The following is an 18,560-nucleotide window of genomic DNA, read 5'->3' on the forward strand; positions in this document are numbered from 1 at the left end:
GAGCCAGGATTCGAACCTGCGATCTCTTGATCCCAAGACGAGCGCTCTACCTCCTGAGCTAATGCCGCCCCTCTTCTCTCCCGTCCTGGCTTACGACTCGTTTCCGACCCCGACCACGCTTTGCTCTCCCAGTTTAGTTACCCGCTAAAACTGAGGTATCTCTGTACTTTGGTAAATTTTTTCATGTCGACTTTTTTGGAATAGCATTTTTGCAAATCCCTCGTCTCCTCGTAGCTTTTTGCTAACAGCAAGATGGCTAAACACCGGTAATCGAACCTGCGATCTCTCGATCCCAAGACGAGCGCTCTACCTCTAGCTAATGCAACCATTTGTTTTTACAATATGTGCAAAACTGAAAGTTGTCGCAGTTTGTCGGTAAAATCAACCGAGGCTGAAGAAAAAAAACCAAAAAGGACATTAACATGCAATAAAAGTCTGTCTGGCGAAACCCCGGCGACTTTCCGCCTCACTAGCGCCCCCGTTAACCTTTTGAGGAGCTCCCGAGCGACCGTTAAAAGAGAACGTGGCTGGGTTCCAAAGCCGCTCTGGCGTTCCGTCTCCTCCTCGCCGACTGGAATTGCCGGCGTTAATGACGGAGCGTGCCACCATTAGCTCGGTCAAACAGCCGCCAATAATATTAGCCGGCAGGTGATACGGTTGCGGGCCATTAAACACGGTAGCTGTGGCGCTACGTACTATCGGCCTCTCGAAAACCACTAAGTCACCTCAGTGCTCTCCGTGGAAACAAGATGGTTGTGACCTTCGGCAGGGAGACTCTTGTCTTTGTTTTTCGTTGCAGGAAAACAAGAAGGTTTTTCCAAATGTTTAGTCTTAAGGTCTCTGACCAATGTTCCCTCTAAGCTGCGTGTGTGCGCAATTGCCCACTACCCGGAGCTTTTCCGCGCACAAGAAAATCTAGCCAGCTCACGAAATCAGGGCTCGAAATTGCTCATTAAGAAGCAAATTAAGTCAAAGTTACAGTGCATGAAGGTCAAAATACACGGGTTGAGGAGAACGAAGTTGAGTAAAGTCAGCAGACTTTTTCGAGAACCGGCTTCTTCGGCTCAGCTCACTAAAAAGAACCGGGTCTTTCGGGTCCTGCAAACTACAGACTATTATGACACCATCCCCTGATCTAAAACCTACATGAGGGAAAGGAAAAACTCAAAAACCTCAGTCAAGTCACCCTTAGTCACAAAGAGTCTCAAAGGGCTGCACAGACCACAGACTATTGCAAACTACAGACTATCATGACACCATCCCCTGATCTAAAACCTACATGAGGGCAAGGAAAAACTCAAAAACCTCAGTCAGGTCTTGTCATTTTTATTTGTGACGCCCTTAATCACAAAGAGTCTCAATCAAAGGGCTGCTCAGATCAAAGACTATTGCAAACTACAGACTATCATGACACCATCCCCTGATCTAAAACCTACATGAGGGCAAATAATACACAAATATTGTCAACATAAAATATAGTTCTTCATATGCTATAGAATTGAAGTGTGTTTTAAGCTTAGAGTTAAACATTTCCACTGTCATTGCTACATCTGATTTGGTTTTTGTTTCCTGTTTCTGGTTTGGACATTTTGGCAAAGTAGTTCAAAGCTTTAAATCCAAAGTTAAAGCTTTTATGCTTTTATTTTGACAGCGCTATTATATAACACATTACTTTTATCATTTCACCAGCTATAGGCCCCAAATGATTTGGAATCTTGTGTAAATTTTGTGTAAATTATAACTTTAACCTTATCTTCTCTGTTCCTTTATCTCTTGGGTTTTTTACCTCACTGTGAATGAGTGAAACTGGAGTGTCATGCCCAATTTCGTTGTCACAATATGTTCAACCCATTTGTAACAATGACAAAATAGGTATATTCTATTCTATATTCTATTCTATTCTAATTTACATTATTTTCATAAATATTAGCATGTGAATTTAAATTAAAGTGAATATTATTGAATTGAATCTTATTTTTTAAGTAAATCAAATTGAACCTCTTAGCTAGTCAGTGTTAGTTTAATATCCTTCAAATAAGCTTTTTTTTAAGGGTTGGGTGAGGTTTAGATTCTAAAGATTACAGATTAAGGCTGTGAGCTTAAACCCAGCTCAGATCTTAAAGAGTGGATCAAGTGTGAAGTCTTCACAATTAGTTCAGGTCAGAAAGAAATAAGATAAGGTCAGGTCTTTTATACCCTAGATTAGCTTAGTCTTGGGGATTAATCCTCGATTAGGTCTGGCGCTTTGCGATAAGTCAACTTTTTGAGTCCATAACAGTGTTCTGGTTTGCCCGCGTCCCTGCGTCCTAGACGCATTATTTTTGCTGGGGACGCATTGTGTCAAATCGCAACGTTTTTGACACCAAATTGTCAGTTTTACCCGATTACCGTAAATTCCGGACTACAAGCCGCTACTTTTCCCCCTAACTTTCATCCCTGCGGCTTATTCAGTGATGCGGCCAATTGATGTCATTTTTCTAACGGCCGCCAGCGGCGCTCGAGTGTTGCTACCATTAACTGCCCTGTCAGAGCTATATTATTATTATTAAAGCTTTGAAAACTCTCTCAGTGTACCGTCTTTCTTTGTAAATATGTGTAACCCATGTATGATATGTATTTGCAACTGTATATTTTTGTAATGTATTTATTTGTATGTATTTTGGACACTTATTCTGATATGTTTTGCACGGGTGAACGAAAAAGGAGGGGCGGAACAAACGCGGGGTGCCGAGTTTAAGTGGGGACCGCTAAAGGTGAGGGACAGACAAAAAGTGGGTAAAAAGTTGGTTCAAGAAAAAGGAGTTGCGTGAGTAAATGTGTTCATCTGATATATTTTTCCCACCCTTACCTTTGGAAATATACACTTTTTTCCTTGGATTACTTTCAACGGGACCCGGACTCTGCAGTTCTGCATCAAACCTTAAGTACCGGTATCATTTTCCGTTCATTTTGCCGGCTGTGATTTTTGGACTGTGGACTTTAATGAAGGACATTTAGTTTCAATCGCGGGACTTGAAGTCGGGTTTGGGTTAATTTTGTGTTTAAGTTACATGTTTAAATGTGGGCGCATGCGGCTTATATACAGGTGCGGCTTGTGTGTGGACAAAATCGGTTTTCCTCTTAAAATGTGGTGGGTGCGGCTTATAATCGGGTGCGCTCTATAGTCTGGGATTTACGGTACTTTTTTTTTTTAACAAAGATTTACCACACTCCAAACTTTTCGTCAGGCAGATCCGCCATTGTTGTTTTGGTCTCGCGGTTCGAGTTTTCATCTGCACGTCGATCTCGGCAAACGAGAACTCGTTGCTTCGAGATGACGTCATTGTTGTGGCGGTTGTCGAGTGAAAGAGAAGTATGCCTCCTTCAAAAACAGTTGGTACTAGGTGCAAATCAACAAAAAATTGGTCATTTCTTTAGTTTGTGTATTAAGGCGAAACATAACACAGAAAGGGGTAACAACGGCAATCATTCCGGCACGAAAAAACGGCGGAGACATTCTTCAGAAGACCGCGAAGGCAAGGAAAACACGTGTTTTGAAGCGAACGATTCGACGAAAGAAAATAAATAAATTACAGTATAATTACGATTTAAAATGAATAACCAGTATTACCTGCTGTGAAACATTGAACTCAAATGGTAAAAACAACTTTACACTGTCAATTTAACGAAATAACTACTTTGGATTTAAAAAAGAAGAAACACATACAAATGGTGCCAGAAAATGAGTGACGGTGTTCCTCAGGATTTTTTAAGAAAAAAGAAAAAAAGTGTGCCGCCGCTCCAAAAAGGTTAGGAAACACTGCTCTAGAAAATGTCAAGTGTTGAGTCTTGGTGGTGGATGGACCCATGTGGGGGAGGCAAAAATCATAACTAAAATAACAAACAAACAAGTGGGCACAAAGCAACTAAAATGGCCAAACAAGAATCAAAGACAGACCTGAAAAAGTCAGAAACTGGAAATGAAGTGACGTGGGGAATAAAAAAACTAGAAAAGAACAAAATAATGTTACACGAAGGTGGATATGAAAATGGCAGTTAATGAAATGAAATGAAATGATCTGCATTTTATATAGCGCTTTTCAAGTCAATGACTTCCCAAAGCGCTTTACAATGTGCTCCACATTTCCCAATAGCGGCCTTGTATTGCAGCCATGTAAGGCGCTAACCTGCTTATTGGGGGTATTAGGGGTTCAGTGTCTTACCCAAGGACACTTCGACATGTAACACGGACGAGCCGGGATTCGAACTGGGATCCCTTGATCCCAAGACGAGCGCTCTACCTCCTGAGCTACTGCAGTTAAAACCAGGATGACAATGGCAGACTAAATGAAAAATGACAATGACCCAACAAAAGGTGAGAGATGAAAAAAATGGGTGAAGAGATTTGTTGGCCTGGAGAGGGATGGGTACCACCAGGCTATACTTGCCCAAAACACACCACAGTGAATGGTGCAACACGATTCTAGTGGTTAAGGTATCCACCCACCCAAATTGTTTCTTCCGTAGTGCAGCCATTGGCACATTTGCCTAACACACGAAAGGACCCCTAGTTCGAGACTGGGTGAAGAGGTTTGTTGGCCTGGAGAGGAATGGGTGCCACCGGGCTGTAGTTGCCCAAGACACACCACTCGAAATGGTGCACCTACAACCCTAGTGGTTAAGGGATCCAACCACCCAAAATTTAGTTTCCGTACTGTAGTCGTTGCCACATTTCCCTAACACACGAAAGGACCCCGGTTCGAGACTAGCTGAAGAGATTTGTTGGCCTGGAGAGGAATGGGTGCCACCGGGCTGTACTTGCCCAAGACACACCACAGGAAATAGTGCTCCAACAACTCTTGTGATTAAGGTATCCATCCACCCATAATTCAGTTTCTGTAGTGAAGTGGTTGGCACATTTGCCTAACACGCGAAAGGCCCCAGGTTCGAGACTAGCTGAAGAGATTTGTTGGCCTGGAGAGGAATGGGTGCCACCGGGCTGTAATTGCCCAAGACACACCACAGGAAATGGTGCTCCTACAACCCTAGCGGTTAAGGTATCCACCCACCCATAATTCAGTTTCCGTAGTGAAGTGGTTGGCACATTTGCCTAACAAAAGAAAGGTCCCCGGTTTGAGACCGGGTGGAATCATTTGTTGGCCTGGAGAGGAATGGGTGCCACCAGGCTGTAGTTGCCCAAGACACACCACACGAAATGGTGCACCTACAACCCTAGTGGTTAAGGGATCCACCCACCCAAATGTTAGTTTCCATAGTGCAGTGGTTGGCACATTTGCCTAACACACGAAAGGACCCCGGTTCGAGACTAGGTGAAGAGATTTGTTGGCCTGGAGAGGGATGAGTACCACCAGGCTGTACTTGCCCAAGACACACCACAGGAAATGGTGCTCCAACAACTCTTGTGGTTAGGGTATCTGCCCACCCAAAATTTAGTTTCCGTAGTGCAGTGGTTGGCACTTTTGCCTAACACGCCAGACTAGCTGAAGAGATTTGTTGGCCTGGAGAGGAATGGGTGCCACCAGGCTGTAGTTGCCCAAGACACACCACACGAAATGGTGCACCTACAACCCTAGTGGTTAAGGTATCTGCCCACCCAAAATTTAGTGTCCGTACTGTAGTCGTTGCCACATTTCCCTAACACACGGAAGGCCCCCGGTTCGAGACTAGCTGAAGAGATTTGTTGGCCTGGAGAGGAATGGGTGCCACCGGGCTGTACTTGCCCAAGACACACCACAGGAAATAGTGCTCCAACAACTCTTGTGATTAAGGTATCCATCCACCCATAATTCAGTTTCTGTAGTGAAGTGGTTGGCACATTTGCCTAACACGCGAAAGGCCCCAGGTTCGAGACTAGCTGAAGAGATTTGTTGGCCTGGAGAGGAATGGGTGCCACCGGGCTGTATTTGCCCAAGACACACCACAGGAAATGGTGCTCCTACTACCCTAGCGGTTAAGGTATCCACCCACCCATAATTCAGTTTCCGTAGTGAAGTGGTTGGCACATTTGCTTAACAAAAGAAAGGTCCCCGGTTTGAGACCGGGTGGAATCATTTGTTGGCCTGGAGAGGAATGGGTGCCACCAGGCTGTAGTTGCCCAAGACACACCACACGAAATGGTGCACCTACAACCCTAGTGGTTAAGGGATCCACCCACCCAAATGTTAGTTTCCATAGTGCAGTGGTTGGCACATTTGCCTAACAAACGAAAGGACCCCGGTTCGAGACTAGGTGAAGGGATTTGTTGGCCTGGAGAGGGATGAGTACCACCAGGCTGTACTTGCCCAAGACACACCACAGGAAATGGTGCTCCTACAACTCTTGTGGTTAGGGTATCCGCCCACCCAAAATTTAGTTTCCGTAGTGCAGTGGTTGGCACTTTTGCCTAACACGCCAGACTAGCTGAAGAGATTTGTTGGCCTGGAGAAGAATGGGTGCCACCGGGCTGTAGTTGCCCAAGACACACCACTCGAAATGGTGCACCTACAACCCTAGCGGTTAAGAGATCCACCCAGACACCACCCACCCAAGTTTGAGATAATCCCTATGCTTTGCATTCATGTAGGAGAAAAACTGAAATAAATACTGGCAATAGAATAGCAGAACTTTCAAGGTTTCGGTTCCCTAAGCATCTCCGGCAGCAATCTGTTCTCCCCCAGACATTTACAACTTTCGACTCACTCGGATCAATAACACATACATTTAAATCTCAATACAAAGTGCAGGCCGCCGCCCCTGCGTGATGGATGACTCTTTGATTACGCACAAGCACACAAAAACACACACACCAGGAACGAATATGGATGATGCAGATGGAGGTTTTGCAAGGTCGTGGAAATCAGAAAAGAGACTACACCAGAACTGCACGGGTCTTTCTCACCTCTTTGATTCTTTGGAGGAGGGGGGGCAGCCAGTCCTTGTTGACCTCGCAGTGACTGTCTAGGAAGGCCAGGACTTTGGCGCCGGCGGCGTCCGCCCCCTCCACTCTGGACCTGATCAGACCTGGAAGGGAAGATTTGAAAGTTACATTTTGTTTGAAATTGAAAAATATATTCGATTTTTGTTGACCTGTGTTTGTGTAGCTCTTTTGTGCCCGTAATATTCTGTAATAAAAACTTTTTTCCGCACTATAAGGCGCACATAAAATCTGATTTTTTTTTAAAAAGCTGACTATGCGCATTATAATCCGGTGCGCCTTATATAATAATAATAATAATAATTTCCTTTGTATTGTCATTCTTTGTAACAATGTACACAGAATGAAATGTCGATACACCTGACCCGTTGTAGCGAACCGTTGCAGCCGCAGCCAACAGAGGGCGCCGCCATTTTACCAATTAGGTATGACTCGGCCGAGGCGCGAACCAGCGACCTCCCAGTCTCAAAGCGGGCACACTACCATCTAGGCTACTGAGCTGGTATGGATCAATATTGAATTGCAAGGTCTTGCAACTAAGAGAAGCAGCCACCGACTCCATTTTTCGCGTAGAAGAAGTGCGCCGTGCATACTGGGAAATATTAAACAACGATTCTCTTTTATTTGTGCGTTGGTATAAAGACCCTGAAATGGCTCCTATTAAGAGACACGCTTACAACGCAGAGTTTAAACTCAAGGCGATTAGTCACGCAGTAGAACACGGAAATAGAGCAGCAGCGAGAGAGTTCAACATTAATGAATCGATGGTGTGGAAGTGGAGGAAGCATGAGGATAAGCTGCGCCAAGTAAGGAAGACTAAACAAAGTTCCCGTGGCAATAAAGCAAGATGGCCACAGTTAGAGGACACACTTGAACAGTGGGTTGATGAACAAAGAGCAGCAAGTAGTTAGTACAATAACTATTCCAATGAAGGCAACAGCGCTGGCACGGGAACTTAACATTAAAGAATTCAGAGGTGGTCCTACTTGGTGTGTGTTTACGTTTTACATTTTACAGTTATTATGGTATTGCTTTAATGTTATTGTTTTGCACTTGTTGTTTTTGCACATTACGAGTGTCACTATATTGCGATTGCACCAACGTTTAATTTACCATAACAGTATCAGACGTGTTTTTGCATGTTGACTAAATGGAGGAAAAGTAAAATGTTATGCCTTGCTGTTGTTCAAAGATGTTAAAGATGTGTCACGAAAACGCTTTACCTCAGAGAAAATAATAAAACGGCTGTTTATTCATTTTGGGAGTGAATGGAGTTGTGGAAAGCTTGTTTGTTATCTATTAATAAAGTTTGACCTATCTGACTGTTTTGTTGACATTCCCTTTAGCGCGGCACCATCTAATGGTTGCATAACGTAACTACATCCTCTACTGTAGTCAAGTCAAGTCACATTTATTTATGACGCCCTTAATCACAAAAATGTCTCGAAGGACTACACAGGATTACAATTACAAAATTGCACAATTACCTGATCTTAAACCAGCATGCACTTATAGCGCCTTGTAATGCGGTGCGCCTTATGTATGGAAAAAGTTTTAAAATATATCATTCATTGAAGGTGCGCCTTATAACACGCCTTATAATGTGGAAAATACGGTACTCATATTTCCAGACTAGACTGTATTGCAGTCTTTCATCCCGGATATATATTAACACACCATGGTTTTATGGGCAGCACAGCAGTGAAGTGGTTAGCGCGTATGCGGCACAGTTCTGAGGTCATGAGATCAAACCTCCTGTGTGGAGTTTGCATGTTCTTTCCGTGCTTGCGTGGGTTTCCTCTGGGCACTCCAGTTTCCTCCCACATTCCAAAAACATGCATTTCAGGTGGATTGGCCGGTCCAAATTGTCCCTAGGTGTGAATGAGCGAGCGAATTGTCTGTCCCTGTGTGCGCCCTGGGGCTGGCTGGCAACCAGTTCAGGGTGTCCCCTGCCCACTGCCCGAAGATAGCAGGGATGGGCTCCAGCACCAATGTTCCCTGTAATTTTGCAGGGGTCTGAGCGTTCACACAAAGTCAGTGAGCAACGCTTGAAACAACAGTGAGCAACAGCAATCCCAAGTGTGGCAACTAAATCATTAGTAGTAAGATACACTGTATTTAATCACATTTTTAGTGGAAGTACAATGTTGGCAACAAGATTCACTTGATATCATTGGAAATTATTTGAATGCAACATTAACTTTTTCTTCTTTTTCCCTGTTTTTTTTTTCTATTTTTTTAAATTCCTTTTAAAAAATCTCATTTTGTTTATTTTTTCCTAGCTGTTACTTTTTTCTTTTTGTTCTCTATTTACTTGTTTCCTTTGTTTCTTTCTTTCTTTTTTTCTGGCTTTTTTTTCTAATTTTTTCCTTCTTTTTTTCTCTTCCTTTTGTTTCTTTTTTTTCTCAGCTTTTCACTACTTTTACATTTTGGTATTTTTTTCTTTTTTGTTCTATTCCCCCCTTCCTTTAAGTCATTTTGTGCATCATTTTACATAATATTTGGTCGTGTAGGGATGAAAGAAGCAAAAACAACCTGAAGAGCCGTTTAGGACCCAAAAGAGCCGGTTCCTTTTAGTGAGCCGAGCCGAAGAAGCCGGTTCTCGAAAAACTTTAAAAACTCACACACGCAGTTTAGAGGGAACAGTGCTCTGGCTAGATTTTTTTGTGCGCTGAGAATGTGCAGGCAGTGCGCGATTGCGCACGCGCGCAGTTTAGAGGGAACACTGTCCAGCACCCCTGCGAACCTACTGATGATAAGCGGTGCAGATGATGAATGGATGGATGGTTTTATGGTTGACGATAACGCGAACGTACGTTTAGCCTGGGTTAGCTTTATGATTCGAGGTAAACATTCAGGGTGTTGGAACTGAGCCCAAAATTCAGGGTGTTGGAACAGAGCCCCCTTTCCAATGAAGCGCTAGCCACTTGTGGTGCTAAATGACTTGACCTGATTTTTTTATTTTTACACGTTTATGTTAGCGTCATCTTTTGTACGGAAGATTACGCTAACACGAACTTTTTTTTTTTTTTTTTTTTTTGGTTTGAACAAATTTATTGACACTAAAAACAGAAAACAATCATGACAATCTCAACAGCAATTAAGCACATTCACAATATTATATTCCAATATTCCGTTTTTAACAGCAAACACAAAGTGAGGTTTGAACAAACCTTCTCGAAAATCAAACATATTCACAATTTCATTATATAACATCTTTGTTAGTGTCAATAGATCCGTCCAGGCCAAAGTCGATTGTCCTCGGTCTGAACAAATCCACCGACACCAACAGCAGCAAAACACAGCCATCAAGCATATTCACATTTTTTTTATATTTGACAATATGACGTGACGATATGACGTTTTAACATTTTTTCCTGACATTTTCAACATCAATTAAACAATTTCAGAGTTATTTTCTTTTAACAGTAGTTAACCAGCGTGTAAAAGGCAATACTATTGTGCAAGGGCATAGCTCTGCCATCCCACCCTCCCAAGCAGCATTCTTCCAGTCCTCTGTGTGGGTCCTTTCCATTAGCCTGGGTTAGCTTCATGTTTACGTTGGTAAACATTCAGGGTGTTGGAACGGATTAAAACGATTTACCGTATTTTCCGCACTATAAGGCGCACCCAAAAGCCTTTATTTTTTTCAAAAGCTGACCATGCGTCTTATAATACAGTGCGCCTTATTTATGGATCAATATTTAGTCGCAAAGTCTTGCAACTAACTTGCAGCCGCCGACTCGATTTTCCCCCAAACGCCAAGTAGTCCGCGGTGTATGCTGGGATTTATTTACCGGCGTTTCATTGGCTAACCAATGTGTCAATCACCATTTGAATGGATCACTATTGGCTTAAGTTATTCGGAGGTCAAAGGGAGGATCCTTTTTATCATTTACAGGCTGGCATTGGCTTAAACGGCAAAACAAAGCCTGCAATTGGCCGAAAAAGCATTTTTTTACTATTTTGTATTTGTAAATATTTTATTCTCCTGGATTAACTAAACTCACGGATACTATCGGCACTATGGTATGGTATGGTAAAATACTATACGTAGCCATAATACAATACAACTTTTACTTATATCTGTACATTCGAGGAAACTGTGCGGGTCAGATGTATCGACATTTCGTTCTGTATACACGTGTACTAGAATGACAATAAAGTAGATCTGAATCTGAATCTGAATAAGATGACCACGGCTGCACATTATTATGAACATGACGACTTCGGTGAGCTACTCTGGCTATATATATTACCCCTGTATCTTGTTTCAGACTGAACTCGATGTTTCTGTGATAAGCGGTGCAGATAATGGATGGAATGGAGTGTCTATTTTTAAATTCAACTCAATTCCAAGTGTTTATTGTCATATGCACAGTAAAGTTGCGAGCGAAAAAGAAAATAGAAACTAAGGAATGGTTGGCATTTCTTGAATCCCAAGACTTTAACCTTCCGATTGATGGAACGATGCATTTGAGTCACAGCGTACGGACACCGCATCCGCACGTGTCTATGACACGTATTTGCTTCTTTTCAAGCTTTGGGAATGTTAAGGGGGTAATAAGTTGGACTGAACTATCTGACTGTTTTGTCCACGTTCCCATTGTAGCGCCTTATAATCCGGTGCGCCTTATGTATGGAAAATATAGGACCACGAACTATTTTTTCGGGGTGCGCCCTATAACCCGGTGCGCCTTATAGTGCGGAAAATACGGTACATTATTTTTAACGGGAAACTCGATTTCGGTGATCGAACAAATCGGTTCTCGAACAGGGTTCTGGAACGGATTACGGTCGAGAACCGGGGTTCCACTGTACTACCTTTTTAACCAGCCCGGCGGACTTCATGAGACAGAAAGTGATTCAGCAGTTCCTGCCCTCAAGTGTGCATGTGGGTGCATGAGTAAACGAGCTTGTTAGGCAATCCGGCCGGTCGGTCTTTTCTGTTTGAACTAAACGCTCTGATCAATATTCAATGACGTGCGAGTTTGCGCGTGCACGTATGCGTCAGTGACATTGTCAGAAGTTTCACGCCGTGCCGTCGGGCGATGCTCAGCCAATTTAAAATCCCATTTCATCCTCAATAAGGCTTTATTTTCTGCCCGATCGCACACATACACACACACCGAAACAATGAAAAACGGGCGGCGTTGTCCGTAAATGTGTTTTTTTTTTTTTACGACCCGGCGCAGTATCGGCCTAGCGTGTATTTATGGGTGTTAAAAAGACAATCGAGAAAGAAGAACAGAAGTCATAAAGAGTTAACGAGGGAAACGGATAAATTGGCCGTGTGCGGGTGTGTGCATGTGAAAACGGGCAGCGACAGGGTTGTGAGGGTTCTGCCTTTCAAGCAATGTTCCCTGTCATTTTCCTTAGGGGTCCGAGCGTTCACACAAAGTCGGTGAGCAACGCTTGAAACAACAGTGAGCAACGGCAATCCCAAGTGTGGCAACTAAGTCATGAGCAAACATGTCCAAAACCTAACATCAATTTACATCTTGCTGAGTTTCCGGCACTGCAAAATTATTTTTCACTTTTGAATGAATTGCCTACAAACGTCATTTTACAATTCTTTCACAAGATTTCCATTTCTTTTTTTTCCTGATATCTTTTGTCGCATAATACTAACATTTTTGGGGCTTATTTCGTCGGTTGCAAGATACAGAACTGTATTTGATTACATTTATTATTGGAAGTACAATGTTGGCAACAAGATTCGCTCGATATCATTGGAAATTATTTGAATTCCTTTTTAAAAAAAATCTCATTGCGTTTATTTTTTCCGAGCTGTTACTTTACTTGCTTTTTTGTTCTCTATTAACTTTTTTCCCTTTATTTGCTTCTTTCTTTTCTTCTGGCTTTTTTTCTGAATTTTACCTTCTTTTTTCCCTCTTCCTTTTGTTTCTTTTTTTCTCAGCTTTTCACGACTTTTTCATTTTGGTATTTTTTTCTTTTTCGTTCTATTCCCCCCTTCCTTTAAGTCATGTTGTGCACAATTTTACATAATATTTGGTCGTGTAGGGATGAAAGAAGCAAAAACAACCTGAAGAGCCGTTTGGGACCCGAAAGAGCCGGTTCTTTTTAGTGAGCCGAGCCGAAGAAGCCGGTTCTCGAAAAACTCTACTAACTTTACTCAACTTCGTTTTACTTCGACCTTGACTTAGAAATACTGCATTTAGAACACAACGTCAGGGGAACCCGTGTATGTTTACCTTCATGCACTGTAACTTTGACTTAATTGGCTTCTTAATGAGCAATTTGGAGCCCTGATTTCTGTGAGCCGGCTAGATTTTCTTGTGCGCGGAAAAGCTCTGGGTAGTGCGCAATTGCGCATACACGCAGCTTAGAGGGAACATTGCTTTCAAGCATAACTTTCACTTGCTTTTATTGCATTTGTGATAACTGTAATATCTAAATAATACTTGCCGTAAACACAACGGTACTTGGCTTGCAACGTACCATTTTATATCAAGAACACTGAACTTATGCATGAACGATTTGTGAACTATGCAAGAACAATTCAAGGCCTGATTTTTTCCAGGGAAGAGATCACACAGTTTCAATCACCATGGCGATCGCGTTCCCTCGGCTGGATGTGTACGAAACGTCATCCCTCTCTAAACAAGCGATGATGATGGGTCTTTGTCATCATTTTTTTGAAAGATAAAAGCTCTCTTAATGGTCTGTTGCCCATTTGTCAATGCCTTGTGGCTCTCACCACACTGCTTCAGTGTGATGGGAGTGGAAGACAGAAAAATGACTAATGTTCGTATTCAAATCTAATCCATCTAACACAGTGTTCTGGTTTGCCTGCGTCCTAGACGCATCATTTTTGCTGGGGACGCATCGTGTCAAATCAACCAAATGACACCAAATTGTCATTTTTACCCGATTACTTTTCTTTTTTTTTAACAAAGATTTACCGCACTCCAAACTTGTCGTCAGGCAGATCTGCCATTGTTGTTTTGGTCTCGCGCCGATTCGGCTTCGAGATGACTCAATAGTTGTGCCGGTTGTCGAGTGAAAGAGAAGCATGCCTCCGAAAAATCAGTTGGTACTAGGTGCAAATCAACAAAAAATTGGGAATTTCTTCAGTGTCGGTAATAAGTCGAAACATAACACAGAAAGTGGTAACAACGGCAATCATTCCGGCACGAAAAAACGGCGGAGAAATTCTTCGGAAGACCGCGAAGGCAAGGAAAACACGCGTGTTGAAACGAACGATTCGACGAAAGAAAATAAACAAAATAATACTCCTAAGCATGATAAGGACTTTTCTGCCAATATGGACTTAAGTTTATTAATGGTTACGCTATGAGGAGGATGATAATGGATTGGACCTTGAGAAGGCATGACAACTGTGGCGGGACAGCAAACCATGAAGAATATATGAACTGAAAAATCTGAAGTGATAACTGCTTTGTATTACCAATTAACTGTGATGATTAAAACTGCATGAATATATAAATATTTCAGCAATATTGTGTTGTATAGTGTACAATATTGTGAACTGAAAAATCTGAAGTGATAACTGATTTGTATTACCAATAAACTGTGATGATTAAAACGGAATGAATACATAGATTTATACGATATATTTGTCGCCGATTTACAATTTCAACCTGGATAAGACTAAATTTTGGGGACCTCTGTTGGGACCCATAGATTTTTCAGCATGCGAGTCCCCGGACCCATCACTTTTCACAGCTAAAATGAACACTGCTAGCATAGAGTCAAGTCATGTTTATTTGTTTATTTGTATTCGTTTGGCATCAGCTGTTGCTTGTGGCCTGATTAATTCCCATCCTATTTATACCCAGTATGCCAGTCTCTCCCTGTCAGTCCGTCAGTGAACCTCCACACTTGCAAGGCAAGCACTTTTTTGATTCCAGCTCCCGTCAGTCTCGTTTTCATCCGTATACCACTCGGCTGTTCCTGATTCACCGTTTGTCTCCGGCATCGACCTGTTTTGTCTTTTTGACCAAGCTCTGATCTCCTGCTCCGGCTAACGACCTGTTTTTGACCAACAACCACGCTCTGATCTCCCGCTTCGGCTAACGACCCATTTTCGACCACCAACCACGCTCTGATCTCCTGCCCCGGCTAACGACCCGTTTTTGACCACCAACCACGCTCTGATCTCCCGCTTCGGCTAACGACCCGTTTTTGACCACCAACCACGCTCTGATCTCCCGCTCCGGCTAACGACCCATTTTCGACCACCAACCACGCTCTGATCTCTCCCTCCGGCTAACGACCTGTTTTTGACCACCAACCACGCTCTGATCTCCCGCTCCGGCTAACGACCTGTTTTTGACCACCAACCACGCTCTGATCTCCCGCTCCGGCTATCGACACGTTTTGCCCGTTTGACCACGCTACGATCTCCCGCCTCGGGATATTCACTTCCGCATTCCGATCACGATCCGATCCCGTGAGCGGGTTGCTTCCCTCGTCCAGCGAGCACCTAATCGCTGGCGTTTGTTTTCCTCTACATCTCAATAAACTTGTGAGTAAACGTTACGCATCTGGGTCCTCTTCCTGTTCTTTTTTTTTGACATAAACATCTGCTTTCGTGGGTACTGCTTTTGTGGGCCTCCAAAACCCTCTGGCCTTCAAATTGGGTACTGCAGCTCCCAACGACCGACCACTCCAAGCACCCCAATCCAATCTTCTATCTGCTGGGCCATTTTGCTTGTATGCATTAATTTAATTTGATTTATTATCCCCCTATTGCAGTTTCTCAAGGAAATCAGGTGAAATACTTGAGTTTACTTTTGCCAGCTATTGCTGTGTTAAGTGTTTAGGTTCGACTTACTTTGACGGGTTTAAAGTGTCAGAAACCAGAAACGGAGACGGGACCCAATAGCGCTCGTTTTCTCAGTTTTTGTTGAAAAAGAGGGAGAGTAAGTTAAGGTTTGATTCCACGATCGGATGGCTGACGGAAAAAGGAGCGAGGGGTGCGGAAGTCGTTGGCCGGGACTGGAGATCAAAGGCGGTGTCGAGTTCGTAAGCGAGGTCGGTAGCAGGAGGCAGGCAGGTAACGGGGCAAAACAGGTCAGGTAACAGGCAGGCAGAACGGGGCGTCGTCAAGTCCGGAAACAGGTTGGCAACGAAGATCAGGCAGAAAAAAAGCAGGGCAGAAACGGAGTCGGACGAAAAGGTTTACTGAGCTGAAAGCAACAGTTCGCTTAACGATCTGACGGCTTCCGAGAGGAAACCGGGGGTTTAAAAAGAGAGTGACAGCCAATCAGCTGTCCGGGCAGTTGCTCTCAATCGGCAATCATGACATAAAGAATCGCAAAAATAAATGCTAATTAGCATTAGCATGTTTGTCGATGTTACCTCACCGCTACTTTTTTTTATCTCAAGGTATAAACAAGTCCAAAAAACTGGTTGAATGATGAGGTTGAGTCATAGATGGAATGACGAAAGAACAACAAAAACATGGTGGGTTTTTTATCGCTTTTTATTAGCTATTCCGGTCACACTTTGTTATCCGGCGGTGTGAAGCGTGTAAATTGCAAACTGCTCGTCCTACTGCTCGTCCTGTCTAATCCGGCGCTTTGTGCCGCTGTCACGTTCATTTTCTGTAACGCAGTTGTTAGCATTCTATTTTTAAAAAGGCGAAAGTGGATTTAGGAGAGAGGAAAAGGGTGAGGACGCAAGATCCTCGTTTCATCGGATCGACTCGCGTTTGGACACGCACTCGATCCCGACAGATCCGCACAGGTCGAGCAAATTGGTTGTTGCTGAGAAATGGAATGTGTGATGCTGATTGAAAAAAAAAAAAAAAAAAAAAACTGAAAATAATGAATATATGACCATCTATTACACAGGCGGCCAGGTAAGGTCCGCTAAGGGATTGAATCCGGCCCGCCGGACAACACTCAGAGAAGCGCAAGAGAAAAACAAGCTGCAGGTTGAAATATGTCAACTTGATGTTGCCAAAGCCAGGTGTCTCGAACAAAGACACTGTACTTGTATTTATTTCTCTTCACTTCTTTTGTTTCTCTCTCTCTCTCTCTCACACAACTTCTCTTTTGTTTCTCTCTCTCTCTCACACAACTTCTCTTTTGTTTCTCTCTCTCTCTCTCACACAACTTCTCTTTTGTCTCTCTCTCTCTCTCTCTCACACAACTTCTCTTTTGTCTCTCTCTCTCTCTCTCACACAACTTCTCTTTTGTCTCTCTCTCTCTCACACAACTTCTCTTTTGTCTCTCTCTCTCTCTCTCTCTCTCTCTCTCTCTCTCTCTCCTCTTTCTTTTCCACCCTTTTCTCCTACTCTGTCTGTCTCTTTCACTTTCTCTCTCTCTCTCTCTTTCCTTTCGACTCCTTTTCTCTTACTCTGTCTCTTTCGCTGTCAGTGTTTCTCTTTTTCTCTTCCTTTGTTGCTCTTTTTCTCTTTGGATTTCTTTCTTCCGCTCCCTTTCTTTCCCCCTCTCTCACAACTTCTCTTTTTATCTCTTTTGTTTCTCACGCTCTCTCCCTCTCTTTCTTTCTTTGTCCCGCCCTCTCTCCTTTTCCCTCCCTCTCTTTCTCTTATTTCTTGATCTTTCTTTTTCTTTCTCTTGAATCTACTAGTCCGGCCCCCGACAGAATATTTTTCCTATCGTGTGGCCCCCGAGTTAAAATGAGTATGACACCCCTGATCTATTACATAGAACACTGGTTCTAAACTTGCCAGGACCAGAACGGCAACAGGACCCAATTGAGTCACGTTTCTCCAAAGTTTTATCGGAGGAAAGAAAAAGGGCTGCGCCCACGTTCTGGTGTTCGCTGGACGCGGGAAGCAAGTCGCTCTTATACTCGGATTGTACTCCAAACGCGGAAATGGATCTTCCGTAGCGAGCGATGGCGGTGTCAGGGACGGAAAAAACGGGTCGGTAGCCGGGACTGGGAGAGCATGGCGTGGTCGGGGTCGGGAACTAGTCCTAAGCCAGAACGGGACAGTAGTCGTGGTCGGTATCAAAAACGGGTCGTAAGTCGGGACGGGAGAGGAGATATGGTCGGGATCAAAACGGATCGTAGCCGGAGACAAACAGAAGCAAAAACGGGACAGGCGGGAGACAGGGGTTGAAAAAGGCTTGCCTTGAAAAACAGAGGTTCACAGACGGACTGACAACAGGGGACTGACAGGACTAGGTTCAAATAGTGACAGGGAGCCAATCAGATCCCGCGGCGGTTGGCGCCAAATGGGAGGGCACAGCTGAGTCACATAAGTAATCAATTTTCATAGTTTTATAGTAAATTAATTGTTTGTAATTTGCTATAAACTGACAGTAAATCACGGGAGGATTGTAGTACAGTGGAACCTCGCTAGTTCGCGGTTCCACTTGTGCGGGTCTAAAAAAATATACCTTACCTTCTCAATAAAAGCATTTATTGACTTGATGCCAGTGAGCACGAGCTTATGTCAACTGAGGACACGGTGTGGACACTCTTATTGTGAAGGGGAGGGGAAGGCCCAGACACAATGCTTAGTCATTGCCGCTTCGCTCCCCCCTCCTTCAACTCCTCCCACCTCACCCCCTTCTTATGTGGCGCTCAGCTTATCAAGGAGGGAACTCGACCGCGCGACGTTAGCATATTCTCTTCTGTCACATTTCATCTCAAGTTTGACTTTATTATACCAAAAGCGAGC

The 18,560-nt window shown here is 43.5% G+C and overlaps 1 protein-coding gene across 3 annotated transcripts in view; it reads right to left on the reverse strand.

Moving 5' to 3' along the window:
* The window catches only part of galnt14 (UDP-N-acetyl-alpha-D-galactosamine:polypeptide N-acetylgalactosaminyltransferase 14 (GalNAc-T14)), a 144,920-nt gene that overhangs the window by 25,744 nt on the left and 100,616 nt on the right, over window positions 1–18,560 (reverse strand). For all 3 annotated transcript variants that reach the window (XM_088325432.1, XM_088325431.1, XM_088325430.1), the window contains exon 6: window positions 6,878–6,999. In XM_088325432.1, coding sequence (XP_088181558.1) covers window positions 6,878–6,999 — 122 coding nt within the window. The remainder of the gene's footprint in view (window positions 1–6,877; window positions 7,000–18,560) is intronic.

Source organism: Urocampus carinirostris, chromosome 20, assembly GCF_059441175.1.
Source record: "Urocampus carinirostris isolate Australia breed hairy pipefish chromosome 20, RoL_Ucar_1.0, whole genome shotgun sequence".
Taxonomy (NCBI): Eukaryota; Metazoa; Chordata; class Actinopteri; order Syngnathiformes; family Syngnathidae; genus Urocampus; species Urocampus carinirostris.